This window comes from Canis aureus, chromosome 20 (genome assembly GCF_053574225.1).
Source record: "Canis aureus isolate CA01 chromosome 20, VMU_Caureus_v.1.0, whole genome shotgun sequence".
Taxonomy (NCBI): domain Eukaryota; kingdom Metazoa; phylum Chordata; class Mammalia; order Carnivora; family Canidae; genus Canis; species Canis aureus.
In genome coordinates this window covers 24,151,590-24,176,699 of record NC_135630.1, presented here as the reverse complement: position 1 = coordinate 24,176,699, position 25,110 = coordinate 24,151,590, and the positions used below count along the sequence as shown (strand labels likewise).

At 40.0% G+C, this 25,110-nt stretch overlaps 1 protein-coding gene across 1 annotated transcript in view; it reads right to left on the bottom strand.

The window, feature by feature from the left end:
* ANXA5 (annexin A5) overlaps positions 1-24,418 on the bottom strand; it is a 30,370-nt gene extending 5,952 nt beyond the window's left edge. The window contains exons 1-8 of the mRNA XM_077861166.1: positions 24,244-24,418; positions 24,065-24,108; positions 11,732-11,816; positions 10,158-10,252; positions 8,905-9,018; positions 6,546-6,636; positions 3,489-3,568; positions 2,958-3,014 (exon numbers count right to left, since the gene is read on the bottom strand). Coding sequence (XP_077717292.1) covers positions 2,958-3,014; positions 3,489-3,568; positions 6,546-6,636; positions 8,905-9,018; positions 10,158-10,252; positions 11,732-11,816; positions 24,065-24,073 — 531 coding nt within the window. The 5' untranslated portion in view covers positions 24,074-24,108; positions 24,244-24,418. The remainder of the gene's footprint in view (positions 1-2,957; positions 3,015-3,488; positions 3,569-6,545; positions 6,637-8,904; positions 9,019-10,157; positions 10,253-11,731; positions 11,817-24,064; positions 24,109-24,243) is intronic.
* Positions 24,419-25,110: the final 692 nt, after the last annotated feature.

The following is a 25,110-nucleotide window of genomic DNA, read 5'->3' as shown; positions in this document are numbered from 1 at the left end:
AAGAGTGCTTTCTTCTAAATGAGGATTCCAAATACCCAAGGAGCTGCTCTGCATGAGGGACCTTCACATCTGCTCACCCTTCCCCCTTCCCTCAGAGAGGGCTTTATGGTTTAGCATAGTTTGATAACCTCTGGTTCAGTGCAAAGTACAGATTTTTTGCAGTAAAAAAATCTGGGTCTCATCCTTATCTGTGAGATCTTAGATGAGTTACTTAATCTCTTAAGTCTCAGTATCTTCACCTATAGAGTAGGAATAATATTTCTACAGAGTCATTAATGGAGATTATGTAACTTATATAATGAATCCATCAGTGTTATGTAATCAATTGTAGATACTCAATAAACATTGATTTCTTTCTCTTTCCCTTTTTTTCCCCCTCCTTCCCCTAAAAATTCAGGTTTCTCTCCAAGATCAGGAAACCAGGATTCGGAGGAGGAGGAGGTAAAATCAGTTTAACATATTAAAAATGTAAGAAAATAAATGAATGAATGAATGAATGAATGAAAGTAAAGTGGATTATCTATAAAATGTTAAATTCCCAGGTGAACAATTCACTGTGGCTTATCAAATTCCTGAAATAAAAGGAATCCTCTTAGTGCCAAGTATCAGTAGAGAAAAAACTCTAAGAGCTTATAAAAGGGCCCTTTGGTTGTCTTGGCTTACTCTCAATTAAGAAATCTTAAATTCCCATTAGTGGTAACAGTCCAGCTACTCTTGCTAAGAAAGAAATAGCAATTTCTCCTTTTTACATAACACCAAAAGGATAATTATTTTTAATAAGCTGAATTTATTAATAATACTTTTGTTTCAAAGACTGATTTATTGATTGGTTGGAGAGACAGCTCACATGTGGATGTGAGCAAGAGGAAGGGCAGAAGGAAAGGGAGAAAAAAAGAAGCAGACTCCCTGTTGAGCACAGAGCCTGAGGCCCTGAGGCAGCCCATCTCAGGATTCTGAGGTCAAGACCTGAGCAGAAATCAAGCATTAGACACCCAACCAAATGAGCTAGCCAGGTGCCTCTATAATACATTTTAAAGAATCAAAAACTAATAGTCAGTGTACCATGTTCTATGTTGTTTCTGAACACTGAAAGAGTAAAGAAAGCTTGAATTCTATTCAAGGAATATCTTCATAAAACAGTTTTCAGATGTATAAAGTTTCCCCTTCATGGTTCTGAATGGTCACATTCTCTGCACGTCAGGAAGTGACACCTATATAGCCCTGGTACCCAGGACCACAGAGGCATCATCTGAGAGCTTATTAGAACTACAGAATCCAGGGTGCCTGGGTGTCTCAGTGGGTTAAATGTCTGCCTCAGCTCGGGTCATGATCCCAGAGTCCTGGGATCAAGCCCCACATCAAGCTCCCTGATCAGTGAGGAGTCTGCTTCTCCCTCTGCCCCTCCCCCTGCTCCTGCTCTCTCTCCCTCTCTCCTTTTAAGGAGATCCCCAGGTGATTCACATGCATTTAAAAATCTGGGAAGTGGGATGCCTGGGTGGTTCAGTGGTTGAGCTTCTGCCTTCAGCTCAGGGCATGATCCCGGAGTTCCAGGATCAAGCCCCCCATCAGGCTCCCTGTGAGGAGTCTTCTTTTCCCTATGCCTATGTCTCTGGCTTCTGTGTCTCTCATGAATAAACAAATAAAAGCTTTAAAAAAAAAAAGTCTGACGAGTACTGCTATACACTGAGTGCTCTGTAGAGAGAAATGGTTGTTTCATAGTGTACAGTCAACTGGAAGAGTGAATATGGCTCTTCCTTTTTCAGTGATGTTTGACTAACAATCAGAATTGCATATTACTTCAAATATGTGGCCAGAGAGACAGGATTATGGTATGTGATTCCATGATGGCAAATAATCCTTTATTACCAATTTCCATTTTTCAAGTCTCATGTTTCAAATTTCCTAACATTTATTTCCCACATTTAACTACTTATGTTTTTAAGATTTTAAAACATATTTTAATCCCAGTATACTTAACACACAGTATGTTTTATTAGTTTCAGGTGTATGATATGTGATTCAACAATTCTATACACTACTGAGTGCTCATCATGATAAGTGCACTCTTTAACCCCCATCACCAATTCCACCCATTTCCCCCACCCACCTTCCCTCTGGTAACCATCAGTTTGTTCTCCATAGTTAACATGGGATTACTTATTAACCACAGTGAGATTATACTACATTTGAAAGCCATTTAAGTACAGAATTTCATTTGGATATCATTAAAAAGCGCTGACAAGAGAACAATCCTATTTAGAATTCTATCAAGGGGATCCCTGGGTGGCTCAGTGGTTTAGTGCCTGCCTTTGGCCCAGGGTGTAATCCTGGAGTCCCGGCATCGAGTCCCATATCAGGCTCCCAGTGCATGGAGCCTGCTTCTCCCTCTGCCTGTGTCTCTGCCCCTCTCTCTCTCTGTGTCTTTCATGAATGAATGAATGAACGAATAAATAAATAAATAAATAAATAAATAAATAAATAAATAAATAAATAAATAAATAAATAAATAAATAAATTTTTAAAAAAAAAAGAATTCTATCAAAAGAAAGGTAGAAGAATTCCTAAATAGTACAGTTAACTTGTAATCTACTACATATTAAAACACCATCTATCACTAAAATACCTTATTCTTTTTTCTTTATCCTCTCCTGCCAAGGACACCTACTGCCTCACTGGCACTGGAATTAATAATACCTGTGATTCTCAGTAAAATGATCTATTTTGTGAGTTTCCATAATCGCTCCCCCCAAAAAAATCTAGGCAAAATTCACTATATATAATTCATTTTATTTCATTTCACTTTTAGGACAAAATAGTTGTCAGATCAATATGAGAAAAATATACTTACACGAATCTTATGATTTGTAAGGCATTCATCAATAAGATTATTTTTAGATACTATCACAATATATATTAGGAGTTTCCACAGCATTGATTTCACAGTTATCACATCTCACCTGAGCATCTTGTTCAACTTGTGCTTCATCAATTCCAGCATCAGGGTCTCTATTAGCCTTTAAGAGATAATGTCACATTATTGAATTACATGAGCATTTTTATTCAAAAGGAAAATTGGTTCCACTTGATGGTTGTGCACATAAAGCTTTTCTCTTAGGAATAATATGACTAAAAATAAAAAAAAAAAAAAAAAGGAATAATATGACTTTAAGATACCAATTCTACAATATTTCACATCATCACATAGCACTGTCCAAATCAATCTGATCCTCTTTATTTTTTTTTGATCCTCTTTATTTTAAATCCTATGAATGAAACAATGATATCTTTAAAAAATTAAAAATAAGTTAGGCGCTATTAAGAGTTAAGGTCAGATATTCTGAAACACAAACACACACAGGCAACATACAGCCACAATCAAGCAAGTACCAGAAATGATTAGAGAATTTTAAATGACCTTACTTATCTAGATTCAGATCAGTCCAGCTTCAGATTTTTTAATCAAACTTTAAATAGTTTCCACCCAGTACCTGAAGGAGAACCACCAACATCCTCTGGTAGTAGCCTGAGGTATCCCCCACCACATCATCTTCCAGGCTTGAGCCATATTCTGTAACAGAATAATTTCATACTTACTTATAACTTCTTTAAGCTAAAAAAAGATATCCTACCCCATTAATCAAATGGAACAGACATAAAGGAAGAAATATTTTATTAGTGTAAATGTTCTCTACTCCAACTCTGAGTACTATAAAGACTAAAGGCAAATACTTAAATGAGTTGCAGGTAGAAAACAGAGTCCCCGAAAAGCACTCAATTCAAGCCTAAATCCATGACTCAGCCATTTAGAAATGCTCTCAACCAATGCAGCTGTTACTCTGTAGACATGTGATCGTATGGGAAAGCCTCTAACATATAATTGATTGTAATTTTAAACTCTGTATTGCTTTTTTAAAAAAATGTTTTTCATGATTAGTTTCCAAAGGTCTTCTATCCTCTAAAATTCTGAGTTTTCTTTCTTTAGTCATGGCTATTCTTTCCCCTAATACGGTATTTTCTCCTCGGCAGCAAATAAAGTTAACTTTGAGAGACAGCAGTGATATTTTAAAATATGCCCCTTCCCACCTCTATTTCCAGTTATTCAACATAATGCCATAGGAAAGAGGAGAATGGGTATCTACAAAAGTCTACATGCCCTTTTCACCAACTCTCAAACAGCTGCTATTAAAGGCAGCTCTAAGACGTTTAAATATTTAATCATTATTTGAAAGCAGACAAACTTTAAAAGCCTAACACTTCTATTTTAAAAGGTCCATAAAAGCTACATGCATATTTTAACCAGTTACCCAAATACAAAACATTGAAGGAATCTTCTTCTATCCCTTGGTCTACTACAAAACCTATATATAATTAATGACCAAATCTTTTGAAATAGCTCTCCTCTCTGTGATTTACTCCCCTTCCTACCTCCCACCAACCTATGGCCCAGCTAGGTTGGACCATAACTGCCTAGCTTTCCTCCTCACATGTGCAGCTACCTAATCAGCCTCTTGATTCAAATCTCCTTTCTCCTTCAATTGTTCCTTCAATACTCCACTGCTCATTCAAGAACTTAAACTACCTCTGAATCAAGTGCAAACTTCTCATCCAGTCATGTAAAACAATCAAGAACACAGCCTGCATTTACTCAGTTGACCTCCCACAGGAGACACAGATATACCTCCATGACGGCCAGGTTCTTTTCACTCCTTCAGTATACTGTTCTCACTCCAGTCACCATGCCATTGCAGACAGGGACTAACACACCAAAGATGTTTTCTTCACCTACCCAAAACCTATCTCATCTTGAAACTTTGTCTGACTGCACCACAGAGCCTCTCCTAACATCAAAAGCCTTGATGATCTCTCTGCTCTAAGTGAATTCTTGCATTTAAACATTTTTGATATTTGACTTTAGTTTGTGTTTTGCTATCCTTTAACAACTGCTAGAGTTTCTAAGTCATGTCACCCCTAAATAGATTGCAAATTCCTTGAGGACAGGAGCTATGTTATATTTATCTTTTAGGTCATTCATGATAGCCAGGATACCACCAGACACACAGCTAGTACATAGTATGTGACCATACACCATTATTATATCCTTACAGTATCCCACTTGTCATCCAGCAAACAAAGGATCACTCACAAATGTCAACATCCCTATAAAGAAATCTTTGAGGAATGCCTGGGTGGGTGGCTTAGTGGCTGAGCATCTGCCTTCAGCTCAGGGTGTGATCCCAGGGTCCCGGGATTGAGTCCCACATTGGGTTCCCTGCAGGAAGCCTACTTCTCTCTCTGCTATGTCTCTGCCTCTCTCTCTGTGTGTGTGTGTGTGTGTGTGTGTGTGTGTGTGCCTCATAAATAAATAAATAAACTCTTTAAAAAAAGAAGGAGATCTTTGAATATTGTATCAAATAAAACTCACAGGTGATGTTCTGTAGTTAAGTTACATGTATTTCCTCTGCTTTAATGGTTGGGACCTATCCAACTATACAAAGAGAAGCAGGACAAAAAGATCCAGCACTTCAGAAAGTTAATTATTTAAATTTCATACTGTTCTGATTTGCTGAGTTACAATCTTACTTCTAAGATTAATAAAATAGGGATCCCTGGGTGGCGCAGCGGTTTAGTGCCTGCCTTTGGCCCAGGGCGTGATCCTGGAGACCCGGGATCGAATCCCACATCGGGCTCCCAGTGCATGGAGCCTGCTTCTCCCTCTGCCTGTGTCTCTGCCCCTCTCTCTGTGTGACTATCATAAATAAATAAAAATTTTTTAAAAATTAAGATTAATAATGCCAAGATAGGGACCCATTTTCCTAGCTAAAGGCACTCAGCTTGTTGGTCTGTTGATTGAGCTGACAACTTGGATAGTCTGCTCCTCCTCAGTCAGGTAAGAGTCTGATACAGAAAATCTGATGAGAAAAGAACACTCTACCTTTACTTTTTATTTCATTTTCTTGGTTCCACCTACAGAATATACTTTAGATTTAGATTTAGATTTTTTAGAAATACAGATTTCTTTTCACAAAAAAAGTAAGGCACACCAAAGGGAAAAATTAAAATGCAGAGTATTCAAGCATTGCCATTAGCTACAATGACACACATTTACTCAAACATTTTTATCAACTCTGGTTTGGGCAGTTTCTTTTCCTAAATTCCAAAAAGGACTTTAAGCTAAAACTCTTAACTTCTACTAACATAAAATTGATTTTATTTTCAGGAAGAAAAGTCACCTACATCTTGAAGTTCATGTAAAAGAAAACAACCTCTGTATCTCTACACTAGTTGCAAATTCTACATAAAAGTAAACTCCCATCTTCATCAGAAGCTTCTCTTAAGTACCAAAATAGAGATAGGTATAGTAAAAAAGCAGTATTTTCCTTATTGAAGAAGAAAACTAGCTTGAATTGTACTTATTCATTTGCTCATTCGTTCATTTAGCAATCATGTACAGCCTGCTTCCTGTAACTACAAAGAGCTGCACTCACTTTAGAAAAATGAAAAAGTGACAGTGGAGATGAAGGGATAATATAATTCAAAACATTTACCTTCTTCATAAACTTGTTTTATGGCTCTCAATTCTTCAGGTGTCCTTGAGGCAATAATTTCTGTCAGCACTTTTTCATTTGTCCCAGCTCCCTGTTTGGAAATTTATTTTTAATAGAGAATGGATGTCAATAAGATTAAATAAAGTTATTTTCCTAGAATAGGTGTTACCCAAATTGCATAATTATATAAATATGTAAATTATCCAACTTAATATTCACTTCATTGTATGCAAGTTATTAGTTATAGAAATAAAAAATTTCCAATTAAATTTATTTCCAAAGACAATGTTATCCTTTTTTGTCTAATGAAAAACAATGCTTATTGCATGTATGTAATATATAACACATAACAGACTATGTAAATTTGTAATTTTATCACAGTTTCGTTCTTTTTTTTTTTTTTTTCACAGTTTCGTTCTAAATAGTTTAAAAGTAAAACATGTTAATGAAACATGAAATTTAAAAGGCTAAAAGAGTGAAACTGAAAGTTTGACATAAATTTACATGGAGGAGCACTGATACTTAAACAATCTGTATCTTAAAACCCATTGCCCTCAAATTAAGTTCTCTATGGAATTTCCAATTCTGTACCAAAGAAAATAATAAATGTAGCATTGCTTCATTATTAAGAACTGGATCAATACAAAGGAATCAAAACATGTTTTCTGAATTTTTGGAAAATGCAGATGACCCTTGAACAATGTGTGAGTTAGGAGCAATGACCGCCTCCCAAGTTGAAAATTTTTAGATAACTTCTAACTCTCCAAAAACTGAACTACTAAGAGTCTACTGCTCACCAGAAGCCTTACTGATAATAGTCAATTAACATGTAAGTACATATGTATTACATACTATATTCTTACAATAGAGAAATGTTATTAAGAAAATCATAAGAAAAAGAAAATACAGTAACTATACTGTAATGTAAAAAAATCAATGTATGTTCAATTCAAGCCTGTGTCATTCAAAGGTCAACTGTAATTTTAGTTGGTTTTCCTTTTTCTGATTATAAAAGTCTATCTACACTACTAAATTAGAAGACAGAAGCAATACTAGAGCTGAACTTAATTTTTAAAGTATATTTAAGTCTTATTCTCTTTATATCTCTGTATCTTTTACAAAAATCAAGCATTGAAAAACCTATGTTTCTGCTTCTGGCAGAATTTCAATTACTCCTGACATTTGAGAAGTACTCCACCAAAAGGCCATTTCCCAATAACCTGAGATTTTGTTTATTCCAAAAGAAGCACTGTAGGAAAATGAAGCCCAGAAATGCTGAGTAAGCACAGAAAGGCTCCTAACTTGAGAAGCCCTCTTCTCCTTTCACTCCATAAGTAACAATCCCTGTGCTATACTATCTCCTTGTTGTTAAATCTCACTTCATTGATTCAAAATCTACCACTGATTGTACTACTTCCTGTCCCGTAAGTCTAAACAAATGTTTCAATGTAGTCATATTTATGTAATATTCCAAACATCAGTAAAGGGAATATACATTTAGTTATTTGCTACAATGAAATTATAACAAGATTATCAGCTACTATTTTAATATTACATATATTATTTTAGTATTTAGAAGTATAGGAAAGAAGGAAAGGAAAAGGCATTAGAAAATCTCTCCTATCTGAAAATTCTTTCTGTATCATTTTTTAACCTAAAATGATTAACAGTATTCTTGTTTCATAATCAGGCAGCTATTTTATTTACTTCTTAATTTTTAAGATTTTATTTTTTCATGAGAGACAGAGAGAAAGAGGCGGAGACACAGGCAGAGGGAGAACCAGGCTCCCTGTGGGGAACCCTATGTGGGACTCGATCCTGGGACCCAGGATCACGACCTGAGCCAAAGGCAGATGCTCAACAAGTGAGCCACCCAGGCGTCCCAGGCAACTTTCTATTTTTAAAGAGAAAATACTTAACCTGTAACATTTTTTTTAATAATAAATTTATTTTTTTTGGTGTACAATTTGCCAACATACAGAATAACACCCAGTGCTCATCCCGTCAAGTGCCCACCTCAGTGCCCGCCACCCAGTCACCCCCACCTCCCGCCCTCCTCCCCTTCTACCACCCCTAGTTCGTTTCCCAGAGTTAGGAGTCTTCCATGTTCTGTCTCCCTTTCTGATATTTCCCACTTATTTTTTTTCCTTTCCCCTTTACCTGTAATATTTTTTAAACACAGCTGAAAATTAGAAAACAGACATGAAAATAAAATATGGAAAGCTACAAAAAATATTAAAATTTTAAATAGCCACTATTATTGGGTTAACTATAAGTTAACTATAAGTGTAATTACCAACACAAAATAATATTATAATATTATTCATGATAGGTATGTTCCTTTTACTAATTCTTTTACCTTAAGAGCATGCTTCAGTTCATAGGCATCATAAAGCCTAGAGGGTTTCATCAGAGCCACAATTAATTTTTCAAATTTTCCAGTCAGTTCTGATTTCAGGTCATCCAGAAGGTCCTAAGTCACAGAAAATACAAATTTGTTAACCAGGCAAAAATTTTAAATAGATTCTTCTTAAATATAAAGCATAGCCCTTTGCTCTAATGAATTATTTATGTTGCTATCTCTGAGTAGAAAAAGGGCATGTGAATTAAACAAAACCTCACAGTTTTGAATAATGTACTTTTGACATCTGACCTAAAGCTTAAGCCAAATGAAAGCCACTTATGTGTCAAGGTATTTGTTTTTAAGAGATGTTTTTCTGAACTTAACAGTTAAAAAATGAATAAAAATAGCTTAAAGATAGTTTATAAATACTGTTCTGAGAAACATGTGTACCTTTAAAAACAATTTTCCCAAAATAGATCATAAATGCATTTTTACAAATGATAAAATCTGGCCTATCATACCTAAAGAGAATTTTTTCTCTTAACATCTATTAATATTCTAATATATAATGAATTATGTTTATAATTATGCTCCTCACTACTGAGAAACAGCTTGCTACTATGGAGAAATTGTGTATATAATTGTGAAAAGAAAAGCAGTATTCCCTATTCATCTCAGTTTCAGCACAGGAAACCAGAAATTATATTTAGAATACTCTTTTTATTTGTTTGCTTTGCATATGTTCCTTATTTAAATGATGAACAGAAATTTCAGGATAACAAAACTATGTTTAAGCTTTTCATATATGCAATAATTCATTTAAGTAACAAATTTAGTTTTCACTTTGAGCTGTTACTCAAATAAGAGCATTTAAATCAATGAATTAAAAACTCATTTATTAAAATACCAATCCACAAGGAACCAAGACTGTGACTCTGTCACAACAAAACAGACTATCATAGAGGTTCACATTTAGAAAATTGCTAATCAAACAATCCTTAGTGGGAAGCAGGGAAGAAAAGAGGCAGCTATCACCATGGGATCTTTTGGCACTTCTGTAGCATCAAGCAAGGAAAAATAATTATGGAGATAAGTTGGGTAAGCACTGTAAACCAACAGCTGATAATCAAGAAACTTGCAAAGAGAAAAGGAATAGCAAAGTCAGAATAATGGAATAATGTTTACAAAAGAATATTCAGAGAGTTCAAACTAGTCTTAAGCCATAGAGGGGCTCTCACATTCTAACTCAAGATGAGGTGCAGTCTTACCCTGCCAAATAGAGTTTTAAAAGCCGCGGCGATTTCCTGGCGCTGAGCATTACTGCGAGATGTCAACAGAGTCAAGATGCTCTCCTCATCAGTGCCTGCAATTTATGTTCAAAGAATTAAATCTTGGCTCCCACATGCCCACTGTCTCAAAAACCTTTGGGACCAGCTCGCTAGTCACTTTGATTCCTTACTTCATAAAATAGATTTCATTAAATAATTTATTAAACTACAAAATGTACAATACATAACATGTTATATTTTCAATATAAAATACACCCCCTTCCTGATGTATTTTGTGAAGTAGGAAGAAAAATACTCCTAACTTTTTAGAAACTTAGTGCACCTAGTTTTTCTTGCAACAAATAGTTCCTTAAACAATGGATATTCACAGGGCATGTATTAAGTGTTATAGGAGATTAAGAGAGGAGAAAGATATAGACCCTGGTTTCAAGTTACAATTTAGGGTAAAAAAATGCAAAAACACACAGACAACCTTGAGCTAAGGCAGAATGTTACAAGTGCCTTAGGAGAGGTCCAGGTGTTGAACTGGGTTTCAAAAGAGGTTCTCTTGCTGATAGGTGGGAAGAGTTTTGGGAAAAGCTTCATGGAGAAGGTGACACCCAAAAGAGTCATGAAGGATGGAAGGGTTTTATCAGGCAATGATATAAAGAAAGACGACAGGCTTTTAAAATGAGGGAAAAGCGGGACGCCTGGGTGGCTCAGCAGTAGAGCATCTGCCTTTGGCTTAGGGTGTGATCCCAGGGTCCCAGATGGAGTCCTACATTGGGCTCCCTGCATGGGGCCTGCTTCTCCCTCTGCCTATGTCTCTGCCCCGCCCCCCCATCTCTCTGTGTCTCTCATGAATAAATAAATAAAATCCTTAAAAAAAGAAAAATGAGGGAAAAGCTCAGCAGTAGGAAAATACAGGGTTTCATGAATAGCAAATAACCCAGAATGGCTGGGTCAGAGAACACAAGGAGCAGCAATGTGAGCTGAGTCCAACAAAGTGGGCTGGGTTACTAATGAAGACCTTGCATGGCCAGAAAGCTAATGCTAATCCTGCTACAACAGGAAATCTCACAAGATGTTCAAATGGAGAGTTGATGGGGTTAGAGCCAAATTTGAAGAAAGTGGATCCCCACACATGGACACAAGTGTAGAAGGAGCCTGAGGACAGAGGATCAGTTCTGTGTAGAAATCCCCAAGATGAGAGGTTTATACATGGCTAGACAGGAGACTGGGGAAAGAGAAGATATTTGAATGTAAGAGACTGCAGAACTAGAGAGCTGATCATTCTTAGGAATGTCTGCTGATCCACTTGGTCAGCTACCTTCCAAGTAAAGCTGAAAAGCTAAAAAACAAAGAGGCCAAATTTAACTTCATATTCAGTTCAGAGACTGAATATTAGGGATGATGAGTCATATTATTTTGTGACCTTCATGTATCTTCTCTCTTTCTATACATTTTAACTAAAAATATTCTAAAATTGATCTTACTGTAAATTAGTCACTTTTTGTTTGGAAAAACAAAACGGCTTTTTTTTTTTTTAAGAACAAAAGAAAGGTTGAATTTACCCAGGCCTTTCATGGCCTTCCGAAGAACTTCTGCATCAGCCCGCTCATCAAATCCAGGGAAGGGAGTCACGGTGCCTTTAAGAACCTGAGACAGGAAACACAGTGATTAGTTCATGGCATGACTAATACGACAAAGCAAATAATAACAAAGCAACCCATTGCTCTCTATATATATCAGTCTTTAAATAAATTTACCATTTGATAACCCCATTTAAAATGGGAAGAGGAGGGGATCCCTGGGTGGCTCAGCGGTTTAGCGCCTGCCTTTGGACCTGGGCGTGATCCTGGGGTCCCGGGATCGGGTCCCACGTTGGGCTCCCTGCATGGAGCCTGGTTCTCCCTCTGCCTACACTCTGTCTCTCTGTGTGTGTGTGTGTCTCTCATGAATAAATAAAATCTTAATAAAATAAAATAAATAAAATAAAATAAAATAAAATAAAATAAAATAAAATAAAATAAAATAAAATAAAATAAAATAAAATAAAATAAAATAATAAAATAAATGGGAAGAGGACCACTTACAGTTTGGATTAGAAAACTGGCCCACCTCTAATACCATTAATGGTAAGTCTGGCTCCCAAGGCCCTCTTCTCTTGGGCATCACCCCCAGTGTCTAAGCCCCAATGACACCCCTGATCCACAAAAGGCACTTCCTTACAGGATTCCTTCCATTTAAGTCTCTTGCCACTTTGATCGAGGAACATGCTGAACCTTCATTAAAACTTCACTAAAACTTCATTAAAACTCCTACCCTAGGCATTCAACTCAAAGCAATACTCTTACTACATAACTTGTCATTTACTCCTGTTTCTTTATATTTACTTAGGAATTTTAAAATAACCTGGTAGAGCCTGAAAAGATATTTGATAATTCATATGCTAAATCTTTGAGTTTAGAATTTTATATTGAAAGTATATTGGAAGACATTCTTCATAAGGTTTCTTGTTATACTGATTTTATCATATGTGTAGTGCTTTTAATCATCAAAATATTTTAAAGTTTCCTCCTCAAAATCTGTAATATCATTAGTTCTTTAGAATTAGAAGGCTTTATCAATACTGAGTCCTAAACTTTTATCTTATGATAAAAGGAGGATCTCAGCATTCACTTTTACTTATAAATACTTTTAAAGTCCTTCAAAACTCCTGTTAAGGTTCTATGTAATACTGAAGAGGGGCACCTCGGTGACTCAGTTGGTTGAGTGTCCAACTCTTGGTTTTGGGTCAGATTGTGATCTCGGGGTCATGAGATGGAGCCCTACCTTGGCTCCACACTCAGCGAGGAGTCTGCTTGAGACTCTCTCTCCCTCTCAGTCTGCCCCTCCCGTTGCTCTCATGCATGTGCACACACTCTCCCTCTCCCTAAAATAAATAAATCTTTTAAAAAATAAAAATAAAAAAATAAAGCTAAAAAAAAACAGCTATAAGGGAGGGAAGGTTGAGAATACCTGTTGGGTTTATAATCATGTGTGCTTTATCATGAATGCATAGAAGCACAACCACCTACAAGGAAAAAATTTCTGGCAGTTTCATATGGTTCAACATAAGTTGATTCATATTTATGAATCTAGATTCAGAGAGAAATTGATAAGATTTGAGAAAACAGTATTCCAAAATTGGCAAGGAATAGGAAAGTCATATCTCTCAGATCACACTGTAGTTTTCCTCCGCTTAGTGGGGCCACTTTAAATTGATTATGAAGACACCATCAATGTATCATCATAAAAAATGAATAAATACCACATATGCTTTCAATGTGTGAATTTAGGATTGACCAGTAACTTAGTTCCCCTGTCTGTTCATTCACTCAATAACCATTTTTTGATTGCTTTCCACATGCCAAGTATTGTACTAATCACTAGGAAAAAATGATGCTCTCTAAAGTCAACAGAACATGACAGGCATGTAAATAATCTAGTACAGTAGAGTATATACACACACAGGCTTCATCAGGGTACATAAACACATAAAGGAGGTACTAAGCTGGGGAGAGTGGAAAGAAAAGATACCAGGAAAACTTCCCCAAAAAATCTCTTGAAAGTTGCCTGTGATTTTCCAAGGCAAGTTCAGGAAAATAGAGAAATACAGGAAGGTATAACCCAGCATGCATAAAGACATGAAAGGATGAAAAAATCTTGCTTTCGACAAAGGGTTAAGAGTCTGAACAGAATGAAACAAGTAGTAAGTAGGCACAGAAAAACAAATGAGGGAAAAGTCATGGTGGGAGGTGAGGGGAAGCTGGAAAGCCATGCTAAGAAGTGCCAACTTTATCCTGTAGACAAGGGGAAGTCAGTAGAGATGTTTCAGTAGGGAAGAACAGTGTCAGCTCTGCACAGTAGTATTACCAGGGCAGCAGTGGAGATGATGGAATGGACTGTGCAAGAGTGGAGACAGTTAGACTGTTTTAAAGACAACTAACACAGACGAAGATAGGACCTGATCAAAGCTAGCAGCAGTGAAAATGGAAAGAAAAAAGACAGGAATGGAACCAAAGCAGAAGGGAACCAATTAGGATGATCCCTTTTTTGGATGGGGAATAGAACGACTGGTTTTACATTTCTCTCCAGTAGGCATACTGGAAGAGAAGCAGGCTGTGTCAGTTACCATAGCACATAGGTGGTAACTGTAGTTGTGTGAGGAGGCTATCGCAAAAGGCAATGCTAGTGGGGTGGCAAGGAGAGCCAGCAGAAAAGGGAAGGTCACCTCCAATCGGAATGGCAGCTAAGGGGTGCCTGGGTGGCTCAGTCGGTTAAGCATCTGACTCTTGATCTCAGCTCAGGTCCCCTTCTCAGGATCATGAGTTCAAGCCCCTGCACTGGGCAGCTAATATTTGCTCCATGTGGCAATGAGCCAAGCATGATGTTCAGAGCTTCACATGGATCATCTCATCTTACAGATGAAGAAACATACTGACTTAGAAAGGTTTGGAAAATCATCCAAGGGAACCTCAAGCAAAGTAGCAGAGCTGGTACTTGAATACAGGCCAGGGAACTGCAGGCTATTAATCATGATGCTGCATAGCCTCCCAAAGACAAAAAGAAAATCTCCAAAGAGGGTGATGGCATGGAGAACCCAAAGGAGAAAAATGTTCCAGGAAGAAAGGAAAAAAAGGCAATGTCCAATATCACAGAGAAGTCAAACAGCAAGTGAGAGTGAAAAGTGTGTGCCGGATCTGGTAAGGACAAGGTCTATGATAGCGGTAAAAGCCTGATTGGAGAACACCAAAAAGTGAATTGTCAGGCAGAGCACCTCCATGAACTCTGATTTTACAAATGATGGGTTAAAAAAAAAAATGCTTTTAAAAACTCACTCTAACTTTATCCAGTTTATAAGTCTATGGAGTTGCTAGCAGGTAGAGAGGTTAAGAACAGAGGAGACAAGAGAGATTTGCCTTAAAAAGACATCTGACCACTGAGATTGAAGGAAATGAGGTGGAAGAGGGAAGGAAGAGGAGTATCCTCAGAATCTCGGCTACTAACTATGAAGAGGAAATAACTGCTGGTTGTATTGTTGAGAGCTTTCTAGAAATTGGGAAGCACATGCTACATTCCACACGATCCGAGTCACTGTCAAAGAGAGCCAAAGCCACGTAGTGGTAGTAAGAGACCAGATGTGAATCACAGATGTGAGTCACATGGGCAGAAACCTTGTTTGGACATCCTGTCCAAACCCCATTCCTGCCCACACAAAATTGTCTGCAGTAGGCCAATGTGACTTTCCATGACTCACACAAGAGGGCTTTTCCGTTGTCCCATAGTATCCACTAGCCTCAAGTTAAACATTTATACCTTACCAGGGTTAATTCCAACCGTAAGCAGATACTGTTCCTTCACCCAATCCTGGTCCATCCTTAATCACCTTCATTCCCTGCCACCAAGGCCTGATCAAGGGAATTATTATCTCAGACAACTATTATTCTCAGACAATACATGGCCAAAACATAGAATTTGCTTTTTTAACTCTCACCTTCAAAATTATCCACTCTGCTAGCTCTATAATTTTGTTGGCTTTTTTTGTCCGTTTATTCTAAATGAGAAAGTTCTTTCCCTTCAGACTAGGTATGCCAAAATAAAATGAATAAAATTAAACCAAAAAACAAGGGAAGGGTTGCTTTCATAGACAGAATTTAAAGAAACAGGAAAAAAAATACAGAAACAACAACTTCAAATTTAAAGATGAGAAAACTTTCACTTGTCTGGAACATTTTATTTTTTTAAGATTTTATTTATTCATGAGAGACACAGAGACATAAGCAGAGTTAGAACCAAGTTCCCTGCTGGGAGCCCAATTCAGGACTCGATGCCAGGACCCCAGGATCACGCCCTGAGCTGAAGGCAGATGCTCAATTGCTGAGCCGCTCAGGCACCCCTGTCTGGAACATTTTAAACTGAAGCTTTCCTGAAGGAGAGAAGACAACTAAACCCTCTTTAAATCTGTCTCCAATGAAACCAATACTTAATCAAACATCTATGCAACATTCCACATAATACTAACTATGAAGCAAACCAGTACCGCTGAGCAACTGCTAAGCAGTCACACAGTGATTTTTAAGTATGGTTCTTCTGAGGTTCGGGTGTCACAAAAAGCCTCTGGAGAGAACACCAAAAAAAGTGGGGAAGTGGAATGACAAATGAGCTCTCACTCCCCAGCCACAGGAGTTCAGGTCCTATCTGATGTACATAGTACAGGCCCAGTAATATTTCCTATAATAATGGGTCCTGCTGATGAGCAAAGAAAAAAATTAAAAATCACTGTACAAGGAAAATAAAATGATCAAGAAAAGAGGGGAAAATCAGCATGACATGATTATTATCTAAGTTGCAAGGTAAAATAAATAACAGGGGGAAAAAAAAACAAAAACAAAAACTAGGGGCGCTTGGGTAGCTGAGTTAAGCATCTGCCTCAGCCTGCTTCTCCCTCTCCTGCTCCTCCCTTCTGTTCTCTCTCTGTCAAATAAATATTTCTTTTAAAAGTTTTTAAAAAAAGAAAAAAAGAAAAAAACTAGAACCTCCAAGAAGACTGAGGGATACAAACAAAAACACCAGGGGGTGAGAAATAAGATCTCAAGCCCTTAATTCATACCTTTGCTCCAATTCCATCAAAAACAGTGAAAATTAAGTCTGAAGTCTTAAATTCATATTGGCTTTGAAACATTGCCTTTGATCCCTTTCTTAAAATCAAGCGTAAGGGGAAAAAGCAACACTGTAAATAATTTAAGTTATATGCACAGAGGTAGAAGTTTTGATAATGAAATAAAGATTTTACCAATATGATTTAGGTTTTTGTTGTTCTTTAATGCTCCCATGACTATGACTCCCTGCCAGTATAAAAATGCCTTCCGTTGGCGAATACCAACAAATAGAAAGTTAAACTGTCCATGAATAATGGTGATCCCTTGAATTAAAGTAGGCAAATGCATTAGCCTCCAATGAGTACACATTTGGCAAGGGTGGGGGGGGCTGTTTTACCTAATTGTTCAACTGAGCATTCTATGCACAGTACTTGAAAAGCTGTATCACTAACCAATTCATTCACCAATGTTTCAGAAAACAAGATTACAGATTTCTCATTTTAGAGAAGAGTACATGGATTCACAATTTTATCTCCTTTTCTATCTAAACAAGGGGCAGAAATCTAATAAATATGTCTGGTCCTACACAAAGGTAGGAAATGTTAGCCTCAAATCATCTTAGTTGTAGGAAGAGAAATAAAACATAAATAAATGACCTACAGAGGTGACAGAGGATTTAAATATCATACAGACAGCGCCTTCTAAATGTTTTATAAGAACTCAAATTTAACAAATCTACTGTCTTGTCCCCCACCTCAAACCTGTATTCTTTTCGTAAAAACACAAATGAACCATGCAATTAAGCAAGCCACTCTTCTTGACTCTGACCAGATCCTTCACCACCAACTACGACCCCACTCATGCATCCTATTGCCTACTCTCTCAGTCCCCTCCTATCTAAAGTTCCAACCTCGGTGTCCATCAAAAGATGAATGGATAAAGAAGATGTGGTCTATGTATACAATGGAATATTCCTCAGCCATTAGAAATGACAAATACCCACCATTTGCTTCAACGTGGATGGAACTGGAGGGTATTATGCTGAGTGAAGTAAGTCAATCGGAGAAGGACAAACATTATATGGTCTCATTCATTTGGGGAATATAAATAATAGTGAAAGGGAACAGAAGGGAAGGGAGAAGAAATGGGTAGGAAATATCTGAAAGGGAGACAGAACATGAAGACTCCTAACTCTGGGAAATGAACTAGGGGTGGTGGAAGGGGAGGAAGGCGGGGGGTGGGAGTGAATGGGTGACGGGCACTGAGGGGGGCACTCGACGGGATGCGCACTGGATGTTATTCTGTATGTTGGCAAATTGAACACCAATAAAAAATAAATTTATTATTAAAAAAAAATAAAGTTCCAACCACTGCTTAGCTTGTCTTTAAGATTTCCCTGTGATCACAGCAGCAGATTCCTAAGTAGTCTTCCAATATCCAGCTTCTCTCTCTTTCCCTCCCACCCCCCTGCACCACCATGCAGTCTCTGCGGCCCTCAGAAAAGCAACGTCACACTGGTACCAGGGTGATCTTTGTTAAATACAAAGCTATTGTATTTACAACTCACAACTCCTTGATAGCTCTCCTTACCTACAAAATGGTTCGTATTCTCTAGCTCCTTCCAGCATCCCTTTCCAAGACAGGGCTCCATCTACCCACCTGATGGCAGCTTCACTCCAGCAATACCATACTCCTGGCCAAGCCAAACTCCTTCATATTTCTCAGCATTCATCTTTGCGGGTGTTGTCTCTACAAATGTCTTTCCTCCTTGTCCCATCCTATTGCTGCCTGGTAAGTAAACTCAATTTTCCCTTCTGTGAAATTGAAATAGTAATACTTCCTTCCGAAACTGTATTACGAGCACTAAATAATGCATAAACAGACTTAGCAATGCATCTGTTATACAAATAAATTTTTGTTCCATTTCCTTTATTTCCCACATCTAACAATACCTGGTACATAGTGGGAACTCAAAAACTTCATACATTCATGAATGCATGCATGAATGGGAAGCAAAGAGAACAGTTAGGAACAAGTGTCCAAAGAAATGATACCAACTAGAATATACATTCATTCTAGTAAATCAATTGCATATAGGTTTACATATTATATAAACTACTAAACATACTATATAAACTACTAAAATTACACAAACCACTGAAAGGCTGTGTGGGTCCAAAAAACACTTAAAGCAAAGATCTTAGGAATACTAGTTTTTGTAAAGATCAACAGTTTTAGATAATATACAAGTTATATGAATAAAATTTATTTCAGAAATCGATCTAGGATGTAAAAATATTATATTCCTATCACTTTACATTTCTAAGTCACTAAAACAAAACAAAACAAAGCACAGATTGCCCAACTCACTAGCTTGCCACCTGTGTCCAGGGGGACTAGATCTAGATAAGGCAATTAAGGTTTACTGAATGCCAATGAATTGCTCAGTGACTTGTAAAGCAGCCAAGCAATTTGGGATCTAGATTTTTCTCAGCATCCAAAATATAAACAAGAGTCAGAGGTATCAGGAACTGAGAGACAGTAACCCAAAGACCCACAGGTCACGGGTAAACAGGTAATCCTAATCTATATTTTACTACAAAGAAATGTGGTATATGTATACAATGGAATTTACTCAGCCATCAGAAAGGATGAATACTACCATTTACAATGACATGGATGGGACTGGAGGGTATCATGCTGAGTGAAATAAGTCAATCAGAGAAAGACAATTATCTTATGGTTTCTCTCATATATGGAATATAAGAAGTAGTGAAAGAGACCATAGGGAAGGGGGAAACTGAGCAGGGAAAAATTAGAGAGGAAGACAAACCATAAGAGACTCCAAACTCTGGGAAACAAAGGGCTGCAGAAGGGGAGGTGGGTAGGGGGATGGGGAATGGGTGAAGGGCATTAAGGAGGGCACATGAGATGAGCACTGGATGTTATACTATATGTTGGCAAACTGAATTTAAATTTATAAAGGTTAAAAAAATTTTACTATATATAGATAATTCAGGCAATTAAAGGCTCTTTGGCCATTCCTTATTAAAGATCTTGAACTAGCTTGAACTCATATTTAGCACAGTAGAAAATGTCAGTGATTCAATAATATAATAATTTATCATTCATTTAGCAAAATTTATTCTAAAATAACAGGTTCCAAATCAGATAAATACAAAACCATTCAAGTGAAGGATTTTAAAGCTATAAAAAAATATTATCCAGGAATCATTTATATGTAAGTACATTTGTAATCCATATTTTTCTTGTATGTCATGGAGAAGATATAATTAACCTGTGTGTTCTCTTTGAGAAAGACTGAGAAGCCTCGTGTTAGACTACTTCTCTCCATGGTAATAGTCAACTGGTAGACCCCCATGTTTCAATGCTAGTGGATGAGGGTTAGGACCAGAAAGAGAAGGGCAGAGCCCAAGTGGTGGTTATTTCACAAATACCTCCAGCTCTGAAAGTATTTACCCAATATGATAATATAAAGCACTTTTTTATGCAGTTCACAATATCTGTCATGGCTTTGTCTCCCTATACCGATATTATTAGGGTAAAATTTTAAAAATTTGCATTGATATGAATTTATTAATTATAAGATAAAAATTTATAACTTATATAATAAACAAAAAACATCAATATAAATATACACAAGAGTACAATGCATCCCTAATATTTTTTATATAAAAACAGAAACTTCAATTATCTATCAAAGATCAATCAGTCAATGCTTTCTCATAAAATTCTTAACAAGACAGTCATGGCCATGAGCTACATATATAATTGATTCCTGGATCTCTGCAGATTGGCAGGGCGATCCCTAGGTCAAGTAAAAAGACAAAACACTGGTATGGAAGGTACAGTTTATAAACATGAAGAATTACTGCTGTGGGAGTCTACATTTTAATTCTTCAGTAAATAAGAGATAATATTTAATGATATGTTTTAAACTGATGAAATGTGCACCTCTAAGTCTCAGGCATCCCTGGTTCCCATAACCACAGGTCAACAAAATGTGCTACCATAGAAACCATTTGAAATCTAACACTGAAACTACTTCAGCTTTCCTACAATTACGCTGGGGTCCAAGGGAATTTTTTGACAAGCAGAAGTGCAAGTCTTTAATGTGGGCATCCTGCATACCATTAAATGTATAAGTATAAAAACAACAAAACTCTATCTTAATATTAAACATTTTAACAAAATGTTTTACTTTCATGATTTCCAAGGAGAACAAATAACAAAGCTATTACAAAATTCAACACTGTAGCTTTCTTAACATTATTTGCAGCTTTTATGATGACTAAAAACTGGTTTTGGTAGAAAACAGTCCTGGAATTATACTGTGATAGAGAAAAGACACCTAATTTTATAATGCAAACCACCATTCTCCCAGATTTTCTTTTAATTTTTTTTTATTTATGATAGTCACAGAGAGAGAGAGAGAGAGAGAGAGAGAGGCAGAGGGAGAAGCAGGCTCCATGCACCGGGAGCCTGACGTGGGATTCGATCCCAGGTCTCCAGGATCACGCCCTGGGCCAAAGGCAGGCGCCAAACCGCTGCGCCACCCAGAGATCCCCCAGATTTTCTATATATAGTAGCCTTTAAACTTTTCATTATTTGAAATTACTAAGTTCACAATTTGAAAAACCTGTTCGTTTGTGCTATCTGGAGTCCACATAATTAAAAGGAATTGATTGAGAAACTTCAGACATCACTGGGTCAACTTACAAAAGAGATTCAAGAAACAGCCAAATGAGCAAGGATAAAGGGAATTATTCTTTGATATTTGTTCAATCATCATGTACATCACCACAACAATATATCAGGATAAGAAAAACAACCCTTAGTGAAGGAAAGTTAATTCCACCTAAAAATATCCTTTACATGAGAAGAACCTAAACCAAAGTTTCCATTTGAAGTAATATGAGAATTGGCTTCTTAAGTGAAAATGAGGAAGTAACTAACAATGAAAGCACTGCACAAATTTAATAAAGTTACCAAGTCACCATAAACCTCCCATTTTCTCTTGGAAAGGACCTTGAAGCCTTACTCAATTTTGATGTCAGTTTTGTTTGCATCTTTTTTGTTGTTGTTTTAATAAATTCAGAGTATAAAGAGAGCATTGTCTGAACAGTTAAGATACTGGTTTTAGAAAAATTATCTGGACAAGCCAGTTTGATTGCTGAGATCTGTAAAATTGGTTTTGCAGTGGAGTTGTTAGCACTGATATTCTATTCACAAAAGACTGTACAACACAGTCATTTTTTTTTAAGTTTTATTTATTTATTCATGATAGAGAGAGAGAGAGAAAGGCAGAGACACAGGCAGATGGAGAAGCAGGCTCCATGCAGGGACTTGATCCCGGGACTCCAGGGTCACACCCTGGGCCAAAGGCAGGCGCCAAGTCGCTGAGCCACCCAGGGATCCCCCCAACACAGTCACTTTTAAAAAGAATTCTGTGTGGATGCCTGGGTGGCTCAGCGGTTTAGCTCTGCCTTCCACCCAGGTGGTGATCCTGGAGTCCCAGATCAAGTCCGGCGTCAGGCTCCCTGCATGGAGCCTGCTTCTCCCTCTGCCTCTCTCTCTCTCTCACTCACTCTCTCTCTCTTTCTGTCTCTCTCGTGAATAAAGTCTTTAAAAAAAAATAAAAGACTGCTGTATGAATGATTTTTTTCTTTCCCGTATTTTCGATAAATATTAAGAAGAGCAAAGAAGGCCAATATTAGGTAATCAAATTCTGAAACATTCCCAAGGCAAATTCAATTTAGAACTCGTTCCACGAGTTGGTTACTTAAGGAAAAACAGCTCTTCTGTGTAATCTTTTGCTTTGCTGGGGGCGGGGGGGCGAAGCAGTGCCTACAAGGAACAGTTCCCTTCTGTAAAACTGGGTTGAGCAACTGGAAAAAGCTCACCAGAGCTCTACTGGAAAAAGCCATTGCCCACCCTTGGTATTAAAATAACACAGGGAACGGTAGGAAAGGAGGGGAGAGGAGGGGAAGGAGGGGAGAGGAGGAAAAGGAGGGGAGGGGAGAGGAGGGAAAGGAGGGGAGGGGAGAGGAGGGAAAGGAGGGGAAGGAGGGGAGAGGAGAGGAAGGAGGGGAGAGGAGGGAGAGGAGGGAAAGGAGGGGAGGGGAGAGGAGGAAATGGAGGGGAGGGGAAGGAGGGGAGAGGAGAGGAAGGAGGGGAGAAGAGGGAAAGGGGGGAGGGGAGAGGAGGGGAGGGGAAGGAGGGGAGGGGGAGGGGAAGGAGGGGAGGGAGAGGAGAGGAGGGAAAGGAGGGGAGAGGAGAGAAAGGAGGGGAGAGGAGGGAAAGGAGGGGAGAGGAGGGAAAGGAGGGGAGAGGAGGGAAAGGAGGGGAGAGGAGGGAAAGGAGGGGAGAAGAGAGAAAGGAGGGGAGAAGAGAGAAAGGAGGGGAGAGGAGGAAATGGAGGGGAGAGGAGGGAAAGGAGGGGAGAAGAGAGAAAGGAGGGGAGAGGAGAGAAAGGAGGGGAGAGGAGGGAAAGGAGGGGAGAGGAGGGAAAGGAGGGGAGAAGAGAGAAAGGAGGGGAGAGGAGAGAAAGGAGGGGAGAGGAGGGAAAGGAGGGGAGAGGAGGGAAAGGAGGGGAGAAGAGAGAAAGGAGGGGAGAGGAGGAAATGGAGGGGAGGGAGGGGTAAGGAGGGGAGGGGAGGGGTAAGGAGGGGAGGGGAGGGGTAAGGAGGGGAGAGGAGAGGAAGGAGGGGGAAGGAGGGGAGAGGAGGGAGAGGAGGGAAAGGAGGGGAGAGGAGAGAAAGGAGGGGGAAGGAGGGGAGAGGAGGGAGAGGAGGGAAAGGAGGGGAGAGGAGGGAAAGGAGGGGAGAGAAGGGAAAGGAGGGGAGAGGAGAGGAAGGGAAGGCAGGCAGGCAGGCAGGCAGGCAACCAAAGCCAGGCGTGGGACAAAGCCGCTCCCGCCGCCCGAGCGCGAGGAGCGCTCCCTGCCCGGCCGGGTTACGCGGCGTCTCGGGATCCAGCGCGGGCGCCCGACAGTCCCTCGCGGCGAGGGGGCGCCCAGAGCCCGCCACGTCACCCGCGGCCGCGCCCCACGGGCCGCTCGGGGGCAGGTTCGGGCGGGCACGACGCGGGAGCAGCCGGGGGCGCAGCAGCGGGGCGGGGGGCCGATTCCCGGAGGCGCCTTCCGCGGGCCGCGACTCTTCTGGCTCCGACCAGCCCTACAGCCCCCGGAGTCAGCCTACAAGCGGGCGAACGCGCGCGCCGCGCCGGGGCGCACGGCCGTACCTGTGCCATGGCGACTGCTCGGGTCCAGGCAGGGGGATGCCAAACTGCAAGACAGACAGACAGACACGGCGGGTTTAGCGAGCCCCAGGCCGGTCCTGCCCGCGGCCCCCTCCCCGACGCAGCCGCAGCCGCAGCCGCAGCCCCAGCCCCAGCCCCAGCCCCGCTGGGCGAGCGCTCACCCGAGGGTGCACCGGGACCTAAGCGCGCCGAGCCTCGCAGGGAGCCGGGCCGGGGACGCGAGCAGAAGAGGCTCCGGACAGCGGCTGCGAGCGCCCTGGGAGCAGCGGAAACGCCGCCCGCCCGCCCGCCGCGCCCCTCCCTCGCACCCCGCGGCCGGCCCCGCGAGCCCGGCCCGCCCCCTCGCCGGCCTCAGTGCGCCTGCGCGGGGCGCCGCGGGTCCTGGGCCGCGCAGCCGGGGTGCGGCCGCCGCCTGGAAGCCGGAGGGGGCGCTGCCGCCGAAGGGCCGCGGGAAGGGCGTGGGGACTGCGGGCGGGACTCCGGGCCGTGGGGCCCTGGGGCTCCTCCTCCCTCCGTGGCCGCAGGAACGGCGGCCTCAGCTGCTGCGTCGCTGCCCGCGCCGGCTCACTTCTTGCAAGGCGAGACGGTCCCTGCGCCCAAGGACAGGGCGGCAATGACCTTGGTATAGAAAACGGGTGAAGCTTTGAGGACCATTTCCCAAGTGTGTTTCTAAGCAAACAAAAAGGGTCCGTGGTTACTTCTTCCATGGCCCTCTCTGTAATGCATACAGCCCTTTGGCAGCCTCTGTAGGAAATTTCAAAACCCCTGCCTGGGTCAGATCCTATTTTACAAACCAAGCCTAGACCTTTAATGAAACTTAACTTTGAGCTATAGTCTGTAGTAAGTATGAACAAGTGGACAGCCCAGCCCGGGTGGCGCAGCGGTTTAGCACCACCTTCTGCCCAGGGCGTGATCCTGGAGACCCGGGAAAGAGTCCCGCGTCGGGCTCCCTGCATGGGGCCTGCTTCCCCCTCTGCCTGTGTCTCTGCCTCTCTCTTTCTCTCTCTCTCTCTCTCTCTCTCTCTCTC